Source organism: Petromyzon marinus, chromosome 37 (genome assembly GCF_048934315.1).
Source record: "Petromyzon marinus isolate PM22_M1 ecotype Great Lakes invasive population chromosome 37, UKy_Petmar_22M1.pri1.0, whole genome shotgun sequence".
Lineage (NCBI taxonomy): Eukaryota > Metazoa > Chordata > Hyperoartia > Petromyzontiformes > Petromyzontidae > Petromyzon > Petromyzon marinus.
In genome coordinates, this window is record NC_133703.1 from 19,715,767 (window position 1) to 19,733,043 (window position 17,277).

The 17,277-nt window shown below is 49.2% G+C and overlaps 1 protein-coding gene across 1 annotated transcript; it reads left to right on the forward strand.

Moving 5' to 3' along the window:
- Positions 1-361: 361 nt before the first annotated feature.
- On the forward strand, positions 362-9,175 carry B9D1 (B9 domain containing 1). The gene is made up of 7 exons (XM_032966973.2): positions 362-503; positions 2,353-2,421; positions 3,547-3,658; positions 5,536-5,632; positions 6,932-6,994; positions 7,299-7,366; positions 8,293-9,175. The coding sequence occupies exons 1-7, from the start codon at positions 444-446 to the stop codon at positions 8,424-8,426; spliced, it is 603 nt and encodes a 200-aa protein (XP_032822864.1). The 5' UTR covers positions 362-443; the 3' UTR covers positions 8,427-9,175.
- Positions 9,176-17,277: the final 8,102 nt, after the last annotated feature.

Below are 17,277 nucleotides of genomic sequence, written 5' to 3' on the forward strand. Positions count from 1 at the left end.
TTACGCCGCGGCGCGGTGACATCGCTCTCAGTCACCGACGTGGAATCCGTCGAAAGAGTATGCGAGTCACGGACACTACGCGGCTATGTAATGACGTCGAGAATATGACGTAATGACGTTCGCAATGTGACGTCATTACGTTGCGGCGAGTTGCGCCGTAGGAACACCATTACGTCGCGATAAGTAGACGCCCTGATTTGTTTAGGACTACGTGGTGACGTCATTACGCCGTCAAGACGGAATGCACTGTGATCTGACGGGCCTACCTGGTGACATCATTACGCCGCCGAGACCTGAGACACCAAACTTGACGCCTACGTGGTGACGTCAGTACGCCGCCAAGTCTTCGCGCAACCGGGCTTGCCGGGCCTACGTGGTGACGTCATTACGCCGCGACGCGGTGACGTCCTCCGTCTCCAGGGGTAACGAGGCGAGTAACAACGATGGCGTCCAACCCGTCTGTGTTTCTCGTGATGGCGAGCGGGCAGATAGAAGGCGGGGAGGTGAGGCGATGTCTCTTGTTACAATACAGATACGCGACCACGCACACACCCCCGCCCCCCCATTGCTGTGTTCAACTACAGTGGTACAGGTCAAAACAAAACACACCCGGCCAACCGCTCACCCACTCACCCACTTCACAGAGACACTCGCACCCACCCAGTTACCCAGTCACTCACCCAGTCACTCACCCAGTCACTCAAAGACAAAGATCCCTCGTTTAGCCTCAGCAGACTGTTGGGGCAAGTGCCGTAAGCGAGAAGCACCTATGAAGGCAGGCACGGCACACGAAGGGGTGGGTGGCCAACACCACGCCCGGCCATCTTTGTCTCCAAAGTGGCGATGTTTACACATCGCACCAGGTACTCATTTGAGGCTGAGTCGACATAGGGGAGGCCCAGGACCAGTTCAGATAATCGTCACCGGTGGTGGCCGTGAACGGGAATCGAACCCGGGTCGCCAGGTTCGCTTCGAAGCGAAGCGCGCTATCCGCTACACCACCGCTCCCCTCAGTCACTCACCCACACACTCAACAGTCACTCACCCAAAGTAACTCACCCACACACTCAGTCACTCACCCACACACTCAGTCACTCATCCACACACCCACTCACCACCCACCCACTCACCGACTCACCCACCCACTCACCGACTCACCCACCCACTCACTTACCCAGTCAATCCTTCCCTCACTCACTCAACCCACTCAATGAAACGTCGGTGAGCTTTATTGATAAAATAACATTGGCACGGTATAAATCATATCTCTGTAAACGTGACGATCTTGTCAGGTTGTTGAGGGTTAACGACAATAACTTTGGCATAAAACTACCACGTGGCGATCCAACCCAAAATTAATACCGCATGGAGTATTTGGCTTGCTATACACATTTCCACGTGGGTGAGCCGCTTCGTTGAGCCATCATTTGTGGCCAGGTCGCTTCTGAAAAAGCGCCACGTCGCTCAAGTGGGCCTTACCTGGAAAAATAAAACAGTTTAGTTTTACTGTGTGTGCTTCGACTGTCAGTTTTTGAAGCTTCTTGAATGATGATTATGATTAAAAACATATTCGGGTAATTAAGAGTAACACTTTCGGTAAAGCGACGTGTGAAGAAGAGTGAGTTGGACATCACCATCGGTAGCCGTCTTGGTTAATCGACTGCTGGGTGAAGGCTCTTCCCCACGCCGTCCAGATTACGGCGGTTCTTTGACCATACTTCACCAGCCTGGTACAATGCCGTGGTTGGTGGGGGCGGAGGCGCCTCGGCACTGACGGTCACCGTAGCCCGGCTCGCCGGGCCGTCTGGAACGCTCTTTCGATATTAGAAAGCCACTGGAGAGCTATGCACTTCTCAAGCTAAATTGAAAATCCATGTTTTTAAAACTGATTTTTTGTGTGTGTTTAGTTTGTTCTTTTCCCCCGTATCTCCGATTATCCACGGTTGGCGACCTACGGTGCGAAATAACTTCAACAAACAGGACATACTTTTACTTGGCGCAGTGCGCTGACCACTGCGCCACCGCTCCCCCCACAGTTCTTTCTGGTGGGTAAATTGAATCTGAACTCCATTAAGTGTGCAGTGACACATCATCGGACCTGCCCAATCCACTGCTGGAATATGGTCATTAACACGTTTTTATATAAACTTAAAGTGCCGAATTATTTTGAGAGATAGGAAAAGGCACGCATGGATTACATACAGAACGCATTAAATTTAGAGAGGTGATATTACACCTGCTAAGGAAAGAAAGTGGCGTCGGGCAAGACAGGTTGTCTAGGCGTGTATCTACACCCCGGTGACTTTTGTGCCTTCTTTTTAATTGTTAATTGTATTCTCGTTGTTGGCTAAGTTCCCAGAGTTCGACGACCTCTACTGCAAGTACTGCTTTGTGTACGGCCACGACTGGGCACCGACCGCCGTGAGTACCTTCACATTCACAGCAGAATTCTCCATGCAAGGCTCCGTGAGCCAAGGCCGTAGCCATGGAGTCAACATTGGGGGGGGGACCAAATCTTCCAGGGGGTCTGGGGGTCCCCTCCCCCCAGAAAAATATATAAATTTGAAAACGAATTTCTTGCCATTTCCTGCCTAAAATATAAAAAAAATTACCAACACATAGGGTGGATTTTTTAAAATCAATTTTTTACAATAATGTCGAATAGTGTATTGTATTACATTGCTCTGTTTTTTTACCTTTTTTGTTTCATTGTATGTAATGTCAGGGATTAATAAAGTACAACCATAACCACAATCATATTAACAGAAATCTATTTTATAGCAATATATTGGGGGGGACATTTTGAGCATATTTGAATATTGGGATGTGTCCCCCCCCCCAATATATATATTATAATTACGGCCTTGCCGTGAGCTATAAAGTGATGTTTAAAATTGAATTTGTGTATTCCTATGCGTGTGCTGATTTTGTTTACATGTTTTGCATTGGCTGGTTTGGCGTGCCCGTTTATACTGTACCTAGATGTCCCTAGGCAAATGACACAGGTGGTCAAAAGTCGTCATCTACTATGCCCAATGTACAAATATTCCACCAGAGGCTCAGTCTGTCGAATATTACTGTCTTGAGACCCCATCAGAGACCGGTCTGTCAGTTTGTTATTGTCTTGAGACCCCCGCATCATAGACTTGTCTCAGTCTTATTTTGTTTCGACACATTTAGAGACCAGTCTCTCGGTCCATTGTCTGGAGACCCCCATCAGACTGGTCTGTCATGCAGTTGTCAAGATAGCCCATTGGAGACCAGTGCGTTAGTCTATTATCTGTAGAGATCTCATCCAACTGGTCTGTCGCCCTTTCGTCTTGAGACCCCATCATAGACTGGTCTGTCACTTTTCTTACCTATGTATGTTGAACTTCTTTCGCACCGGACGTAGCCAACCGTGCTAATCTGAGCTGCGGGGGGGAGGGGTGAAGTATAAAACACACTAATTACCTTGAAGATCCCCATGTCCGTTCTCACTGGAGTTGTCATCGCTGTTGTTAACCGACGATGTGTACGTAACCACGCGCATTACTTCTCCCATAGGGCCTTGAGGAAGGCATCTCACAGATCACGTCCAAGAGCATGGACAGACGCCAAGCCTTCGTGTGGAACTTCCCCCTGGACATCACCTTCAAGAGCACCAACCCCTTCGGCTGTGAGCAAACCCCGAGTGCCTAACACATCCCCGAGTGGTGCAGATTTGACCCATTGGGTGTACCGTATGTACGTTGAACTTCTTTCGCACCGTACATAGCCAACTGTTGCTAATCGGAGGGGTGGGGAAGGACAACTAACCGCAAAAAGCAGTTTTAAAGAAATTAGTTTTCAGTCTAGATTTAAAAGTGCATAGTTTCATTGGCTTGCTCATATCGGAAGAGCATTCCAGATGGCCGCAGAAGTGCATCCTAAAGCGTGCAATGCGGTGACCGTCTTTGTTCTACGGCTAGCCAAAAGCCAATGTGAGGATGACCGGAGTTTGCGTGATGGTTTACGTTCCCTGACGAGATCAGCAGCAAGTTATTGCGGTGGTCATCTCAATTGGCAGTCTGAACTGTGGAAATGACATTTTATATACCTACAAAGTGCTACTCATTTTACTGATTCCGAAGACATGATGATGGTAATAACAATAATGGTAGGTTAAATCGACCCCCATACAGTTTCTTATCTGGGAAATCACTCGTGCATAAACCAGGTTCTCAACGGACTTCACGCAAAAAAAATATACCATCATTTAAATTTTGGTTTGTGAATTAAGTCGGCCTATTACAACTCTGAGGTTTTTTTCTATTTTACTTTAGATGTGAGGAACACTCTTTGCAGGCTTTTAGTGGGAATAAAGAGATAAAGAAAGTGACTCAAGTGACTTCAAAAGTAGCTCTGTGATGTCATCTTCCAGGGTCACTCTCGAACAGTGTGGCACACTGCCGGCTGCGAGAGTTCCAAACAAAAAAATGTCCTTTCATGATACAATACCAATAGCACACTTGGCATGTGCGTATACATGCGTAGTGACTAACTCGGAGACGATAAGACTTGGAGGCACTTCTTTATTAACGAGCACCATCGGGATTAACACACTTTATATTTAGTCCATGTATTATCGGCGACGCTACTCAGCCAGGACAGTCGATAGACTGCCTGACTAGCGGCGCCCCGAGATGGTAGAGACGACGACGAGAAGAATGGCGATGATGGACTTCAGCAGCACGACGGGGATCCCACCCCAACAGCCCCGAGGTCCCCCACAGGGGCCCCTCTTATACTGTCAGGAACCTACTAGCGGGTTCCTGGTGGACCCCTTCCGTGACCTTTCCCCTAGATTCCCCTCTCGTGTATATCCTGGCCTGCTGATGTCAGAACTGCCACACGCCGCAGATCCCCTTTTCTGCCAGCAGCCAGCGCTATGCCACTACACATATACGTTGAACTTCTTTGGCACTGTACGTAGCCAACTGTGCTAATCGGAGGTGCGGGATCATCTTCAATCCTGAGCAATATCGTGTCTTCCCAAATCATCACCGTCTCTCAGACCTGTGATGTAGCACTGCCATCCAGCGCCTGCACACAAGTTCGATTTCATTGCTCGCTCTTTGTGGTGGCGACGCAAGGTCCTCTCGGCTACGTTGCCTCCTTCGGCCGCCACTCCCAACTCGCGTTTGACTTGACCTTCTAGAGACGTGTCCTGCCCAACAATTTCAATATACTTGGGATTATTCTTCTTCTTCGTATGGCTGATGTTGATGTAGAGCAACTGTAATTTTCCATCGATACTCGGGACAGAACATTGTAACTTGGCGGCAAGGCCAGAGAGAACACGCACATCTGTGAATGCAATGGAGATGTCCCGTGACCTGCCAGCAGCGAGCTTTCGACACTTCACGTGGCCTTCGGGAGTGCACCTGGCCTGACACGAATGCCGTGGTGACCTCACCGCCACTTAGTGGCGAATGCCGGCAGCCGTTGTTGTTATTGTCGCCGCCTCCTGTTCTCGACGCCGTTGCCGTGCTGTGCCGTGCACCACCGCACCAGGGCCACAGTTGGTGCTGAGCGTCTACGGGCCCGACGTGTTCGGCAACGATGTGGTGCGTGGGTACGGAGCCGTGCACCTGCCCATCGCGCCGGGACGGTGAGGGGGAAGCCGCCGCTACTCGCATCGCATGTCTGCTCGCACTCACTCACCGCAACCTCCGCGGCTGCCCATTTATGAAACCCACAAACGCTTTCGTACCACGTTATAAGTCTGTACTTCCACATTTTGCTTACTCAATGACGTTGATGTCATTGCACCTCCGTCAACGCACCATCGCTTCTGTTAATATTTAGTAGCTTTTGCAAAGTCGACACCAGTCCTCCCATGATCTGCTCTTATATTATCATCATCATCACCATCACTGCATGGATTTTGGTCATACCTTTAGTCACCAGTGGGTGTCACTCGATTGGCCATGTCGTAACCTGCCCTGCTCCATGCTCCACGTGTGCCCCGCTCATCGCAACCTCCTCAGCTGCTCGATAATTAAATCCACTCAACTTTCTGGCCACATTATATTTTGAACTGCCACATTTTGCCAACCCTATCCTGCCATTATATTTATAGCTTCCTTCATATGCCCTCGTATTCAAAGGCCGTTATCTTTGCTTGTTGCTGTGATAAAGGCAAACTTTCCAACGTGTCCAGCACACGCAAAAATAACTCCTCAAATACAAATCTTAAGTAACTTTCTCTCATGTTGGCTCCTCGGAAGCGGGGAAATGTTATCTCCCTCACCTGGTACGTAGGAATCCGTGGGTTCAATATCGGACCCGACGATGCCTGTATAGTTGGAATTCACGTGTTCTCTCTCCCGATGGTGGTTACATGGTTTTTATCCGGGTCCTCCAGTCCCCCCCCCCGCTGCACATTTCGAATCATATATTTTATTTATTTGACTGCTACTATGAATTCCCACGTGATGATATCAGCCACTTTGATGAGCTATCATGTGTGGCTCGGTTGCCTCTGAAAAAGAGCTAACGGCTCAGTGGGCTTTACCTGGCAAATAAATAAACATCACTTGGCAATACTTGGATGCATACAAATTATATATTAATATTATCTATAATAAGGTTCACAACCTGCAGTCCCGTAACTGCGGCCACTTGCCGGCGGCCTTGGGCTGTGGTCATCCTTGTTACAGAGCTGCTTGGCTCAACGGGGCCTCATCGTCTCGAAGTCCAGGTCTGAGATGACATATGGATGCGCTCACAATTTGAAGTTATTGCACTTTGCTTCACTTCTAACGACCGTGTTTGGAAATTGCTTCCACAAAAGCTTTGCCACCTCGGGTGGTAGCAATTCCTGCTCGTTTACTGCACGTTCGACTCTACCGACGGATGACCAAGTTGCTTTTTAAAAATCTCCTTTGTGTGCGTGTTTTTTTTCCAGGCACGAAAGAACTATCCCAATGTTTGTTCCCGAGTCAAGCTCAAGACTCCAGCAGTTTATGAGGTACAATTTTGTAGAGCCAGTCTACAAGTATTACAAATTATCTGGTGATGATGCTGCTGTTGGTGATGTTGGCAGCGGTGCACACAAGCACAATTAACAACAAAAACACTCAACACATTCGTCAATGTATGTATGTTGCACTTGTTTCGCACCGTACATAGCCGTACTAATCGGAGGTGTAGGGGAATGACAATCGGTGACGTCTCAAGCAATGCCTCTTCTTCAGAGCACGTAAATTATGTGTTAGGGTTTGGATTGGGGGTCCGTTTATGTGCGCGGGTGCTTGTGGTTTGTTGTACTCCAGCTGGCTGCGAGGCAGGCGACCAGAATACACGGACCCCAAGGTGGTGGCTCGAGGAGAGGGCAGGGAAGGTGAGCTACCAAGGCTTCGTCTTCTTTAAGTCATCTTCCCCTTGAATCTGAATACCGTGTACATCTGTCCTCGGAATAATGTTGAGCGGATTTACCCTGTTTTGCAAACAAAACTAAAAACAGTTAAAACGTTTTTTTATTTTACCAGGTAAGGCCCACTGAGCTATATAGCTTTTTTTTTTAAGAAGCGATCTGGCCACAAATAATGGCTCAACAAAATGGCTTATCACATTGAAATGTATAAGCAGCCAAATACTCTAAACGCATGTTTCTAAATGTGATGGGAAAAAAACGGAGGACCCAGGGAAAAATCCACGTGACCACAGGGAGAGAGACATGCAAACTCCAAGTATGCAGGCGTCAGGGTCGGGATCGAACCCACAACCTCCTGTAAACCAGGCGAGGGAGATAACATCTCGCCACCGCAGCGCCCCTAAAATCAAGCTTGAGATCTCAGAGTGTGTGGGGGAACACGTGTTCTGTGTGGCGCAGACAGCGTGAATAGCTTTGTGCATCACGTGGGTCGTATTTAACAATCATCGGGCGCGTGCAGCGTGGAACGAGTTAGAATGGGGAGTAAGAGCATGGTGGGTCGCAAGGACTGGAGTTTGGGAAACCCTTGGGTAGTGGAACAAAATCCATTGTTGCACTGTATTATGATCCAGCGTCAATGCCCCCAGCCTGCACTGACGAGCGTGGTGAAGTATGGTCAAGTATTCCCCACAACTCGCACGACACGAGGAGCCCGTCATCCAGTGGTGGATGAACAAAAGGGCCGTGCGTAAAACACATTTTTGTACTCACCTTCGTAGTTACATTTGCTCTATTTCGAATGCAAAATATTTGAGCGGATACTTAACCGCGGTCGTTTCACGTTCTCTCCTTCCCCGTCTGGTGCGCGCGCGCCTGTGCACATCACGCGGCAGTGACGCGCGTGCGATCGCAGGGATACATTCACGTCGTCTTCAACATCGTCACCAAGGACTTGCGGAAACTCGGCTACGAGACGGTGGCGGCATCGGCGTCAGACGTCCACCACGCCGCACGCTCGACGCCGTGACCGCCGCCAAAGCTTAGGGGGCACGACTTGAAGCGGAAACCGAGCTAACGGCAACCCCCATAACAATCACCCCACTGGGCCTCCCCCAGATAAGGGGAACCCGCCCGTTTGCGACAGTGCGCACCACCCTCCTGCCGTTAAGTGCCAATCGGACGGATGTCAAGAGATTCATCGTTCGCTCTGAAACGTACGGATGTCGTAGAGAGATGAGTTTCAAAAGCGACGTATTCTGATGCTGCGTCACCGCCACTTGCGGTGAGAAAAGAGCCGAAGTGATGTCATGCCGCTTCCTGCGACATGTGACACCATTTCCTGTGACGTCATGGGTATGTAGTCACTTCGTGTGGCGCGATGTTTTTTTTCGCAATCCGTCACAATGTTTTATTTTTACAGAGAGTCCAAAATTCCATATGTAGCCCCGATAATTGGAACTTTTTGGGATTATTCTCAAAATCTTGAACACATTCCGACGATGTAGCCGTTCACCTTCTCGACCAAGCGATGAAGCGCGGAGAGATGCGGGTGTCACAATTCAAACGTATACTTTTTTACATATATTTATTTTACATTTGTGGTGTGACAAAATCTATAATGCTTAGTTCAGTATCGACATATATCAGTCGACGAGAACAGATTATACATTCAGGGATCCTCTTCACACAATGTAAAATGTATCGCTTGATTTCACAACAGTACTATGTTTCAAGCCAATGTCATTTTTGTTAAATAAAACATTTGTACATTTTCAACGCCGCCGGAAGACCTCTTTTGCTCCTCACAAGTACACTCCCCCACCTTTATTAATAAAAATTATAAATGCACAAAAAACTCCAGCGGAAACACAATGTACACAACATGGTGACCACCTACCTTCCTTCCTTGTTCCCATAGCGACAATCAATCGCATTGCATTCTGAACACCAACTGCATTCAAGTGCCACAGTTAACAATGAAAACATTTCATGAATTACCGCCACACACAACAACATGCTGGTTGATTCACAATGGGAGGTGTAATTATTGTGATGGGAGGGGATGGTTGTTGGCCATTAGCCTAATAAAACACTGGGTTTTGTCTCAAGCTGAGCAGTGCATCTTATCAAATATTACACTCAATTAAACACGGAATACTTGACCGTGGCATATACCTATGGTACATTGTTAGAAGACTCGTGTGTTTTTCGCCATGACGCTCAATGATTGTGTAATGTACGATTATTATAGGAGTATTGGGTCCCGAGTTCCGACGCAGAACCAATCTACCTGAAAGGGCCCTTTCCTTTAAACATCGGGCAGTTCACCAGCATTGTATAAAGCAAGGGCTGACTTTCTGATGAGACACAGAATGCCAAATGCCGGTTCACACTTTGCTTGCATTAAAATAATCCTGCTAGGAAGATGCACTCCCAGAAGGCCGTGGGGCCGATGGCATGTGTAACAAAAAACACGCAACTTTAAACGACGAGAGAGACAAACATGGGAAGGAGGCGTTATGTCCAGCTTATTTATTAATTTGAAAGCAAAAGCGTGGCCAGAATCTCAACGGCACACGATGGGGCGTTTTGAAGCTTTATCTGAACGGCGCCCCGAGCGTAAAATGTGAAATCGCGGCGGCTAAGGCTGACATCCTCCGAAGCTCCTCACGCGAACCACATCCACAACAAAGCAGCAGCGGCAGCTCGGCGTTGCCACAAATTCATCGACGAGTGCTGTTTTAACGAATGCTGCCGATTTCCGCTCGCAAACAGACGCGCGTGCCGAAGGATAAAAATGATAATTTTTCAGAGACAAAAAAAAAATTACCCTTAGGTACTGTACGAGCAAAAGTGCATCATCGCCATTTCAAGTTGAGTACAATTCACAACTCGACGACATTTTCAGTTAATCTGCAGTACAAAATAAATCGCCAATGATGCTCTCGTTAAAGGTCTTCGTCTTCAGTTTGCCCACGATGCTCTCAGCCGTTCGCAAACGACCGCCCTGTACAGCTGTCGCCGCAATACCAACACGCAGTCCCACGCTACGCACAGCGATTATACGCCAAACAACAAAACAAATTAAGAGCCAGCGCAAGCCACAACAGTGGATTAATGAAGATGATTCGGAAAAGCTTATCATCAACTTGCACACGCAGTGCCCGGCAAAACGTTAAGCCCAAACAACGGCTCCCAGCCGCTGGGTGCGCGCACAAAGTGTGTACAAGTGGGGAAGCAGGGTTTTTTTCTCCTTCGAAAAGTAGACGGGCACCTCGTGTACAACACGTGCACGGATGAGGATTCCGAGTGGGGAAGGGAACGCTTGGGGGGCGTGCCACGAGACATTTGCGAACCGCCTCGCTCTCGCCTACACGTGCCGAGATCGAATTCGACGAGTATGACCAAAACTTTGAGATTTGGGGGAGAAAAAGGAACGCACGCGCGCCCGCACACACGGTAATCGAGGGTCCCGGAACGGATTCCAACATGACGCCTGTCTCCACACCAGTGCCGGATTAAGCGAGTGCGGGGCCTGTAACATATGTTGTTATAAAGGTGCCCCTAAAAAAAATTAAATATATAAAAAAACACATACATTTTTGTTACTTGCATAGTAAAGTAATTGTCATTTTTTTCATTTGCTATACAGCCAGATAATACGACACATCGCTGACCGTAAACACCCGGTCGTTCATAAAAGTTGAAGGCGGTATAGTACTATGGTAATAGAGCAAGTGCAGAATCACTGAACCGGAATTGATAGCTCGAAAGCATTTAGCGTGAGGCCCTTGAAAGTGCGGGGCCCGTAGCTGCATATGTCGCTACTTGTGCTACTAGGATAATCCGGCACTGCTCCCCACCACCCCCACGCAGGCAAGTGCTCGATGCGCGAGAGATTCGCGTTTCGTCACAAGGCCTCACAGCGAGATGACGTCACGCGTGGGCGATGACATCACAAATAATGACGTCATCAGCTTGGCCTGGCAAGGGCGGAAACGTTTGCGGCGGCGCTGGATGTTTTTGTTGTTCTTGTCCCGTCTAGTTTTAGGTAAACACAACCTTTTGATAGTTTTCTTTTCATAAACTATATTTAGCGATTGTGCACAAAAGCAAACTACAACAACAAAAACTCAACACGGTCGTCAATAATTATAACACCGTGGGCTTAAAAATGAAACGATATACAATAGGCGACGTTTTGGGCACTGGCCCCTTCTTTGTAGCACGTGGAATAGAAAGAGGGCTTTTCAAAATGTTTTCCCAATGACCCAGTTTCATCAATTAGGCACGTGCTCGTGAAATTGGCTTTCGGTTGAAATTTGTCTCCATTTTCTGAAGTGCAAGCCCCCAATCGCACTAAAATATGGCTTGCATCGGATCATCTTCCCGAGAGAGCTGTCGCAGGCCTCCCCATTACAGACAGACACCCAGGAGACAGCTAATGCATTAACGTGTCAACCTCAGTCGGAAAGCCGTTACTCAAGGCAGTCCAGACCACGGGACACCTTGCAGTGCATCGTACTGTTAACGCGTGACACTCGTTTGCATCATAAGGTTTACACTTATTTGTTCCAATTTTCACATTTTACAGAAAATTACCATAGCGTCTAATTTCCAGAGCGTTGATTCCACATAACCACCCCTTTTACACACGCGTGTGCGCGCGTGTGCACGCACACGCACGCGCACGTCACAATATGCCTCGGAATACAAAATAAATTAGCGAGCCACTTCCCCCATTACTTTGGGATCTCGATGGCTTTACAGATGCTGGCCCAATGTACCCCCCAAAATATGTTAGACCCCCCCCACCCACACCAACCAAAAGAAAAAATGTTAGACCACAGAATTGGTTAAAATGTAAAGGCTCAATCTTTCTCATGCCAGATCTGAGAACTCCTGAACTGAAATGTCTGCTCCAAGTCTGATCACAAGCATCTTTCTGGCTTGTTCTACAGTTGACGTGTCCCTTTTAAGACCATTGTGACAGCCTCACCCGACCACCTACCCAGGTTCAGGTGTCACCATTAGGTCACTGAGAATCTCTGGGGCACGTCGCTCCAAAAGCCAGCATCGGTAGCTCGGTCTCCTCCAACATCCACCAGCCACGCGCACGTGTCACAGCCATCACAACCTGCCGCCCCCCCCACCCTTTCCTGATCTACACAACAACGAACCCCATTAACGAAATGATTTGCCGCTAGCAACCCACTTTCGCGGGCCCGTCCGGCTGTCCGTACGCGTGACGCGACAACGACGACGCGCCTTCGCCCGTAAATGCTTTCAGATTGAGCGGGGTGAAATTTAAAAGAGGTCGCGCCGTCGTCAGAGAGTTTTAAAGGGAGGACCCAAACGAGTAAACGCGCGAATAGAAATCTGCTGGCAGTCGCACCGTTGTCGTTCTTGCCGCGAGGCAGTGGCGGACTCACGGCTCTCGGTTGAGGCAGTCTTGAGTCCTCGTGGCCAGCCCCTAGGCCAGCTGCACCTCGCTCATCGCGAGTCAGTGAATCAGTCCCCACGAGACCAGTCCTGGGCCTCAAGGCCCAGCTTCAAGGACATTGGACCGTGGCCTCAGGGTCGTGGCCTTGACACCGGTCTCAGCCTACAGGATCCAGCCCTGAACAGGCCTTGCACTCGGCTTGGCCGTGATTGGCTCACAGCCTTGAATCCAAGACTATAACTTCCACCTCAGGTTTTATTCCAGTCTTGGATGAGAACGCTTTAGCGTTACAACCATCAACAAATCCGCCTAGTGACTCGAAAATTGGAAAAGAACCCCAGGTTTCAGTTTGCAGCATCTCCGTCAACTGAGATCTGTGAGCCGACACTGGCTGGCAAACAAATCTCATAGCCCGTAGCATGTTTTGGTCTAAACCCAAGAGTTCACTGCATCAAACCGCAGTCCGATTCAGGGGGCACTCTGGGAGGCCGGTGTGTGTGTGTGTTTGAAGCGTCAATCCATAGGGCTTCACTCTGTCGAGCGAAATGGAGTGCGCCAAGTGCACGAGCCAACGTTCGTAAAAGCACACCCACGGGACGTGTCATCTCTCCTCGTCCGTTTTTCGTGCTCGCAATCGTAGCGAGTCGGACAGAATGGCACCGATAATTGACGTCAAAAGTCAAGGCGACCAAAATGCCTTGGGAGGCTTCCCCGCGGGGACACATGGCGAGCTGGCAGCCCCTCCCTCCATCTATCAGCCCCCGCCCACTCTATCATAGCCACGCCCACACATACACTGAGCAATCTGATTCGCTCTTTTATTACGTTGGACCCGCCCACCGCTCGGGTAGCCCCGCACACTTTCACGGGTAGCTCCGCCCATTGTTAGGGTAGCTCCGCCCACTGCTCGGGTAGTACAAAATCCAAATTTCCACAATTTCTTTTGGCCAAACCACGACGTTTGGTAGCCTCGGTTTGAATACACGAGAAAATATATATATTTTACTGTTTCGATTACATATTTTGATGACTCGAAACAAGTGGACGCTATATATATATGCGTGTGCTTAAATAACTTGAAAACAAAAGTAAATCGATTAGTCAAAATTGCCCACTTTCTATCCGGAATATGTGTAGCCGTCGCGTTTGATTATCAGAGAAGGCAATCGGAGAATGATTTTGACGACACTGATGCTCATCAGCAGTGCGCGCCGCAGTGGCTACGAGATGCCATCTCCCTCGCCTGGTATGCAGGAGGTTTTTGGTTCAATCCCGGACCCTGGCAATGCCCGTTGCGCGTTTTCTCTCGCCCCTAAGTGGTCGCGCGGATTGTTCTCTGGGTTCCTCCAGTTTTGCCCTCCCCATTTACAACCAACGCGCCTCTACATTATTCGGCCGCTGCGATAAATTCCCACATGTGGTGATGATGATGACGATGACATCAGCCGCTTCGACGATGAGCTATCAACGCGTGTGGCCTCTGAAATAGAGCCAATAGGTCAGAGGGCTTTACCTGGTAAATAAAAGAGTTTAGTTTTAATACAGCCGTAAAAAAGTGATGTAAAAACAAACACTCTTGTTGTAGAAATAATCTATGGTCTCAACTCCGGTCCCTTTGCAAGCTGTTCAACCAACAGAATATGTCTTCCGTTCTTTAATGCTCATTTAGCCCGTTGTGAGATTAAATAAATACTTTCTCCGCGTCCTGAAAGCACTTAGGGGAATATTTAACACGAGCCTTGGCCTTACGCCCAATATAACTAAGCCGCATTGTTCCGGCGGCGGCGCTCGCGGATACGCCGCGTTCAAGTCGAGCGGCGGGTCGCGCGTGTGGTGGGGAACAGCGTGGGTAACTCCGACCCTCTTCCAATAACGTTTGGCCACCGTTATAGGGGAGAGTGAGCCAGTAAATTGCAGGGCTGCACATTTGCCTTTTTGTTTCCATTGCAGGAGTGCCGCTTGGCGCTACACGGTTCTGTGCCGAAGTTAGGACCGGGCGCTTCCGCAGACAAAGATCCCCCCCGGTAAGGCCTGAACAGGTTGTTGGCGACAAGTGCTGTTAAGCAAGGAGCACGTAGGAATTCTGGGACGGCAAACAAGGAGGATGGGGCGGCCAGCACCACGCCCGGCCACCTTGGTCTCCCTAGTGGCGATGTTTACAGATCGCACCGGGCATATGTATGCATGCTGAACTTCTTTCGCACCGTACCTAGCCAACCCGTGCTAATCGGAGGTTCCGGTGGGGAGGCGGCGTCCCGTGACGGAACGTCTGCACCTTGGCGCTCAGCCTCCGATCGCAGTGCTCGCTCGGCCTTCTCCGTCGTGCAACGGCAGGCACGCTCATCGGAGCGCGAGACAACGCTCGCGCTTCCTGCCCCTTGTTCGTTTGTTTCTTGAATGCCAGCTGTTGTTTGTAAAAAAAAACAACAAATCATTTATGTAGCCGAACTGCTCACCCAATGTGCTTAATAGGCGCATTGAGAGGAAGGTTTACGAGCCAAACGACGGTAGATTTTGGTCAAGTTTGTAAGGTTCACACTGCCGGGCTGCGAGTCTCAGGTTGTCTGCCGTGACACGAGAGAGCCTCGCTAATGAGACAACGAGAGCAATTACATTCAGGGCGGTGGCGGAACCAGAAGGTGGAGGAGGGGGGGGCAATGGTGAGATCCCAAAATGAATCTCTTTTATACTTTTGGTTTCTTTCGGTAAAGTCACGTAGGTAGTAAAATAAAATAAAAAATAAATTCTACGTGACTTTACCGAAATAAACAAAGAGCATGGATTCATGCAGTCACGAAAGCTTCAAATCAAGAATAAATATCTTTTGTTGATATTTATTTGCACGTATTTTGCCCATCGATATTGCATTTTTAGGAAGAACAGAAAAATATATCAGTTTGGGAATCTCTCACCCTCCTTCCCCCCCCCCACTGGGAAGTTACTAGAGCCACCTCCAAATCACTTTCCATGAGCCCAGGCCAGATATTATGATTTGTCACTTTCACGGTTCCAAGAGCCTTATGCGGCCAATAAGAGTGACTCACGCGGGAACCAGGCAAAGCGAGTGGGGTGATGTAAAGTTTCCGCGATATGAGGCGGTACCGATTTTTTACGCTCTGCCCCACGGACTATCAGGGCTGCTGCGACACCTTTCCATCCGTTCCACGTACATAACCAATAAATACAATTATACCCTAAGTTGTGCACATTTAACTTACATATATTAAGCCGGACAATACAGTTTAACCGTAGCACCCGTTGGTTTTGGTTTAATTTTTTTTTGGTTGTGTCTCCCGAACGCCAGCACCCCGCCATCGCTGGCCAGCGAGGAATGCGCTTCTCGGCACGGCTTTCGGTGGTTTCCTGGCCAAAACTACTCAGCCAAAAATACTCAACCAAAGCCAAAATGGGAATGTGCCGATCACCGTTGAACAATAATCACACAGCGGTTCGTTTGATAGAGTAAATATTCTTCTAGTGCGTTTCAGGAAAACGCGCGTTCGTTCAGCTGTTCGCTCGCGTTCAACAAATTCGCAGCACCCGCTGCAACATGTCGGTGATGGGAGTTCTCACCGATCACGGTTCGGGCCGAATGAACCGACAAAAAAACAACTGGGCCATCGGCGGGGGAAATACAAATCGGTAAGATTTGAACACCAACTCAACTATCAAGCTACACGAGGGCACCAACAGCCTCCTTCCCACCAAGGTGGATTTTACCACCTTGCCACGTTGGTACACCGACTTCCAGGAACCTGTAAGACTGCTTTTCCACTGCCACCATCGGAGCCGGGTCAGAACGGCACCCTCACAATACGGGCATGGTTTTCCCGCTGGGGATATTTGCCGACAGCCGAGGCAGAAATCTATAACCGCAACACGCCAGCGTCACAAGCAGACGTCTCAATTTGGTTCGGGGGGGGTGGCCAAGCAGGGCCAGGCGGCGCGTCAAAAGTCAGCCCACATACTTAACCCTTTCTCGTTCCGAGATGTCTACAAGTTGCAGGGTGGGTGGGTGTCCCGTTCGCCGCTGAATTCTCGGAACGCGCAAGGAGCCCAGCGTTAATTTAATTTAGAGAGGTGCAGTAGCGCCATTGTTACTCACCGCAGAGACCCGTAGCGACAAGACCGCCACTACTCTACGATAGCCGGCGCCAAACTGTGACACACGCCCTCCCGCATGGCCTTGTGGGAGCCTCGATACCGATAAGACTTTAGTTTTTATTCCGGTTTACGACGTACGTCATCGGAACGGAATCGGAAGCAAAACCGATGACGTTCGTGTACGTACATCGTCGTCGGAACGGGAAAGGGTTAACTCGTGACGCCAACGTCACACGGTCATTGCGTGTTGACGTCGGCGGCGCGGTTCCAGCACGGCTCGGTTGTACAGCGGAAAAAGGTTACGGGAGTTCTTTCAAGACGGGGAAAACGT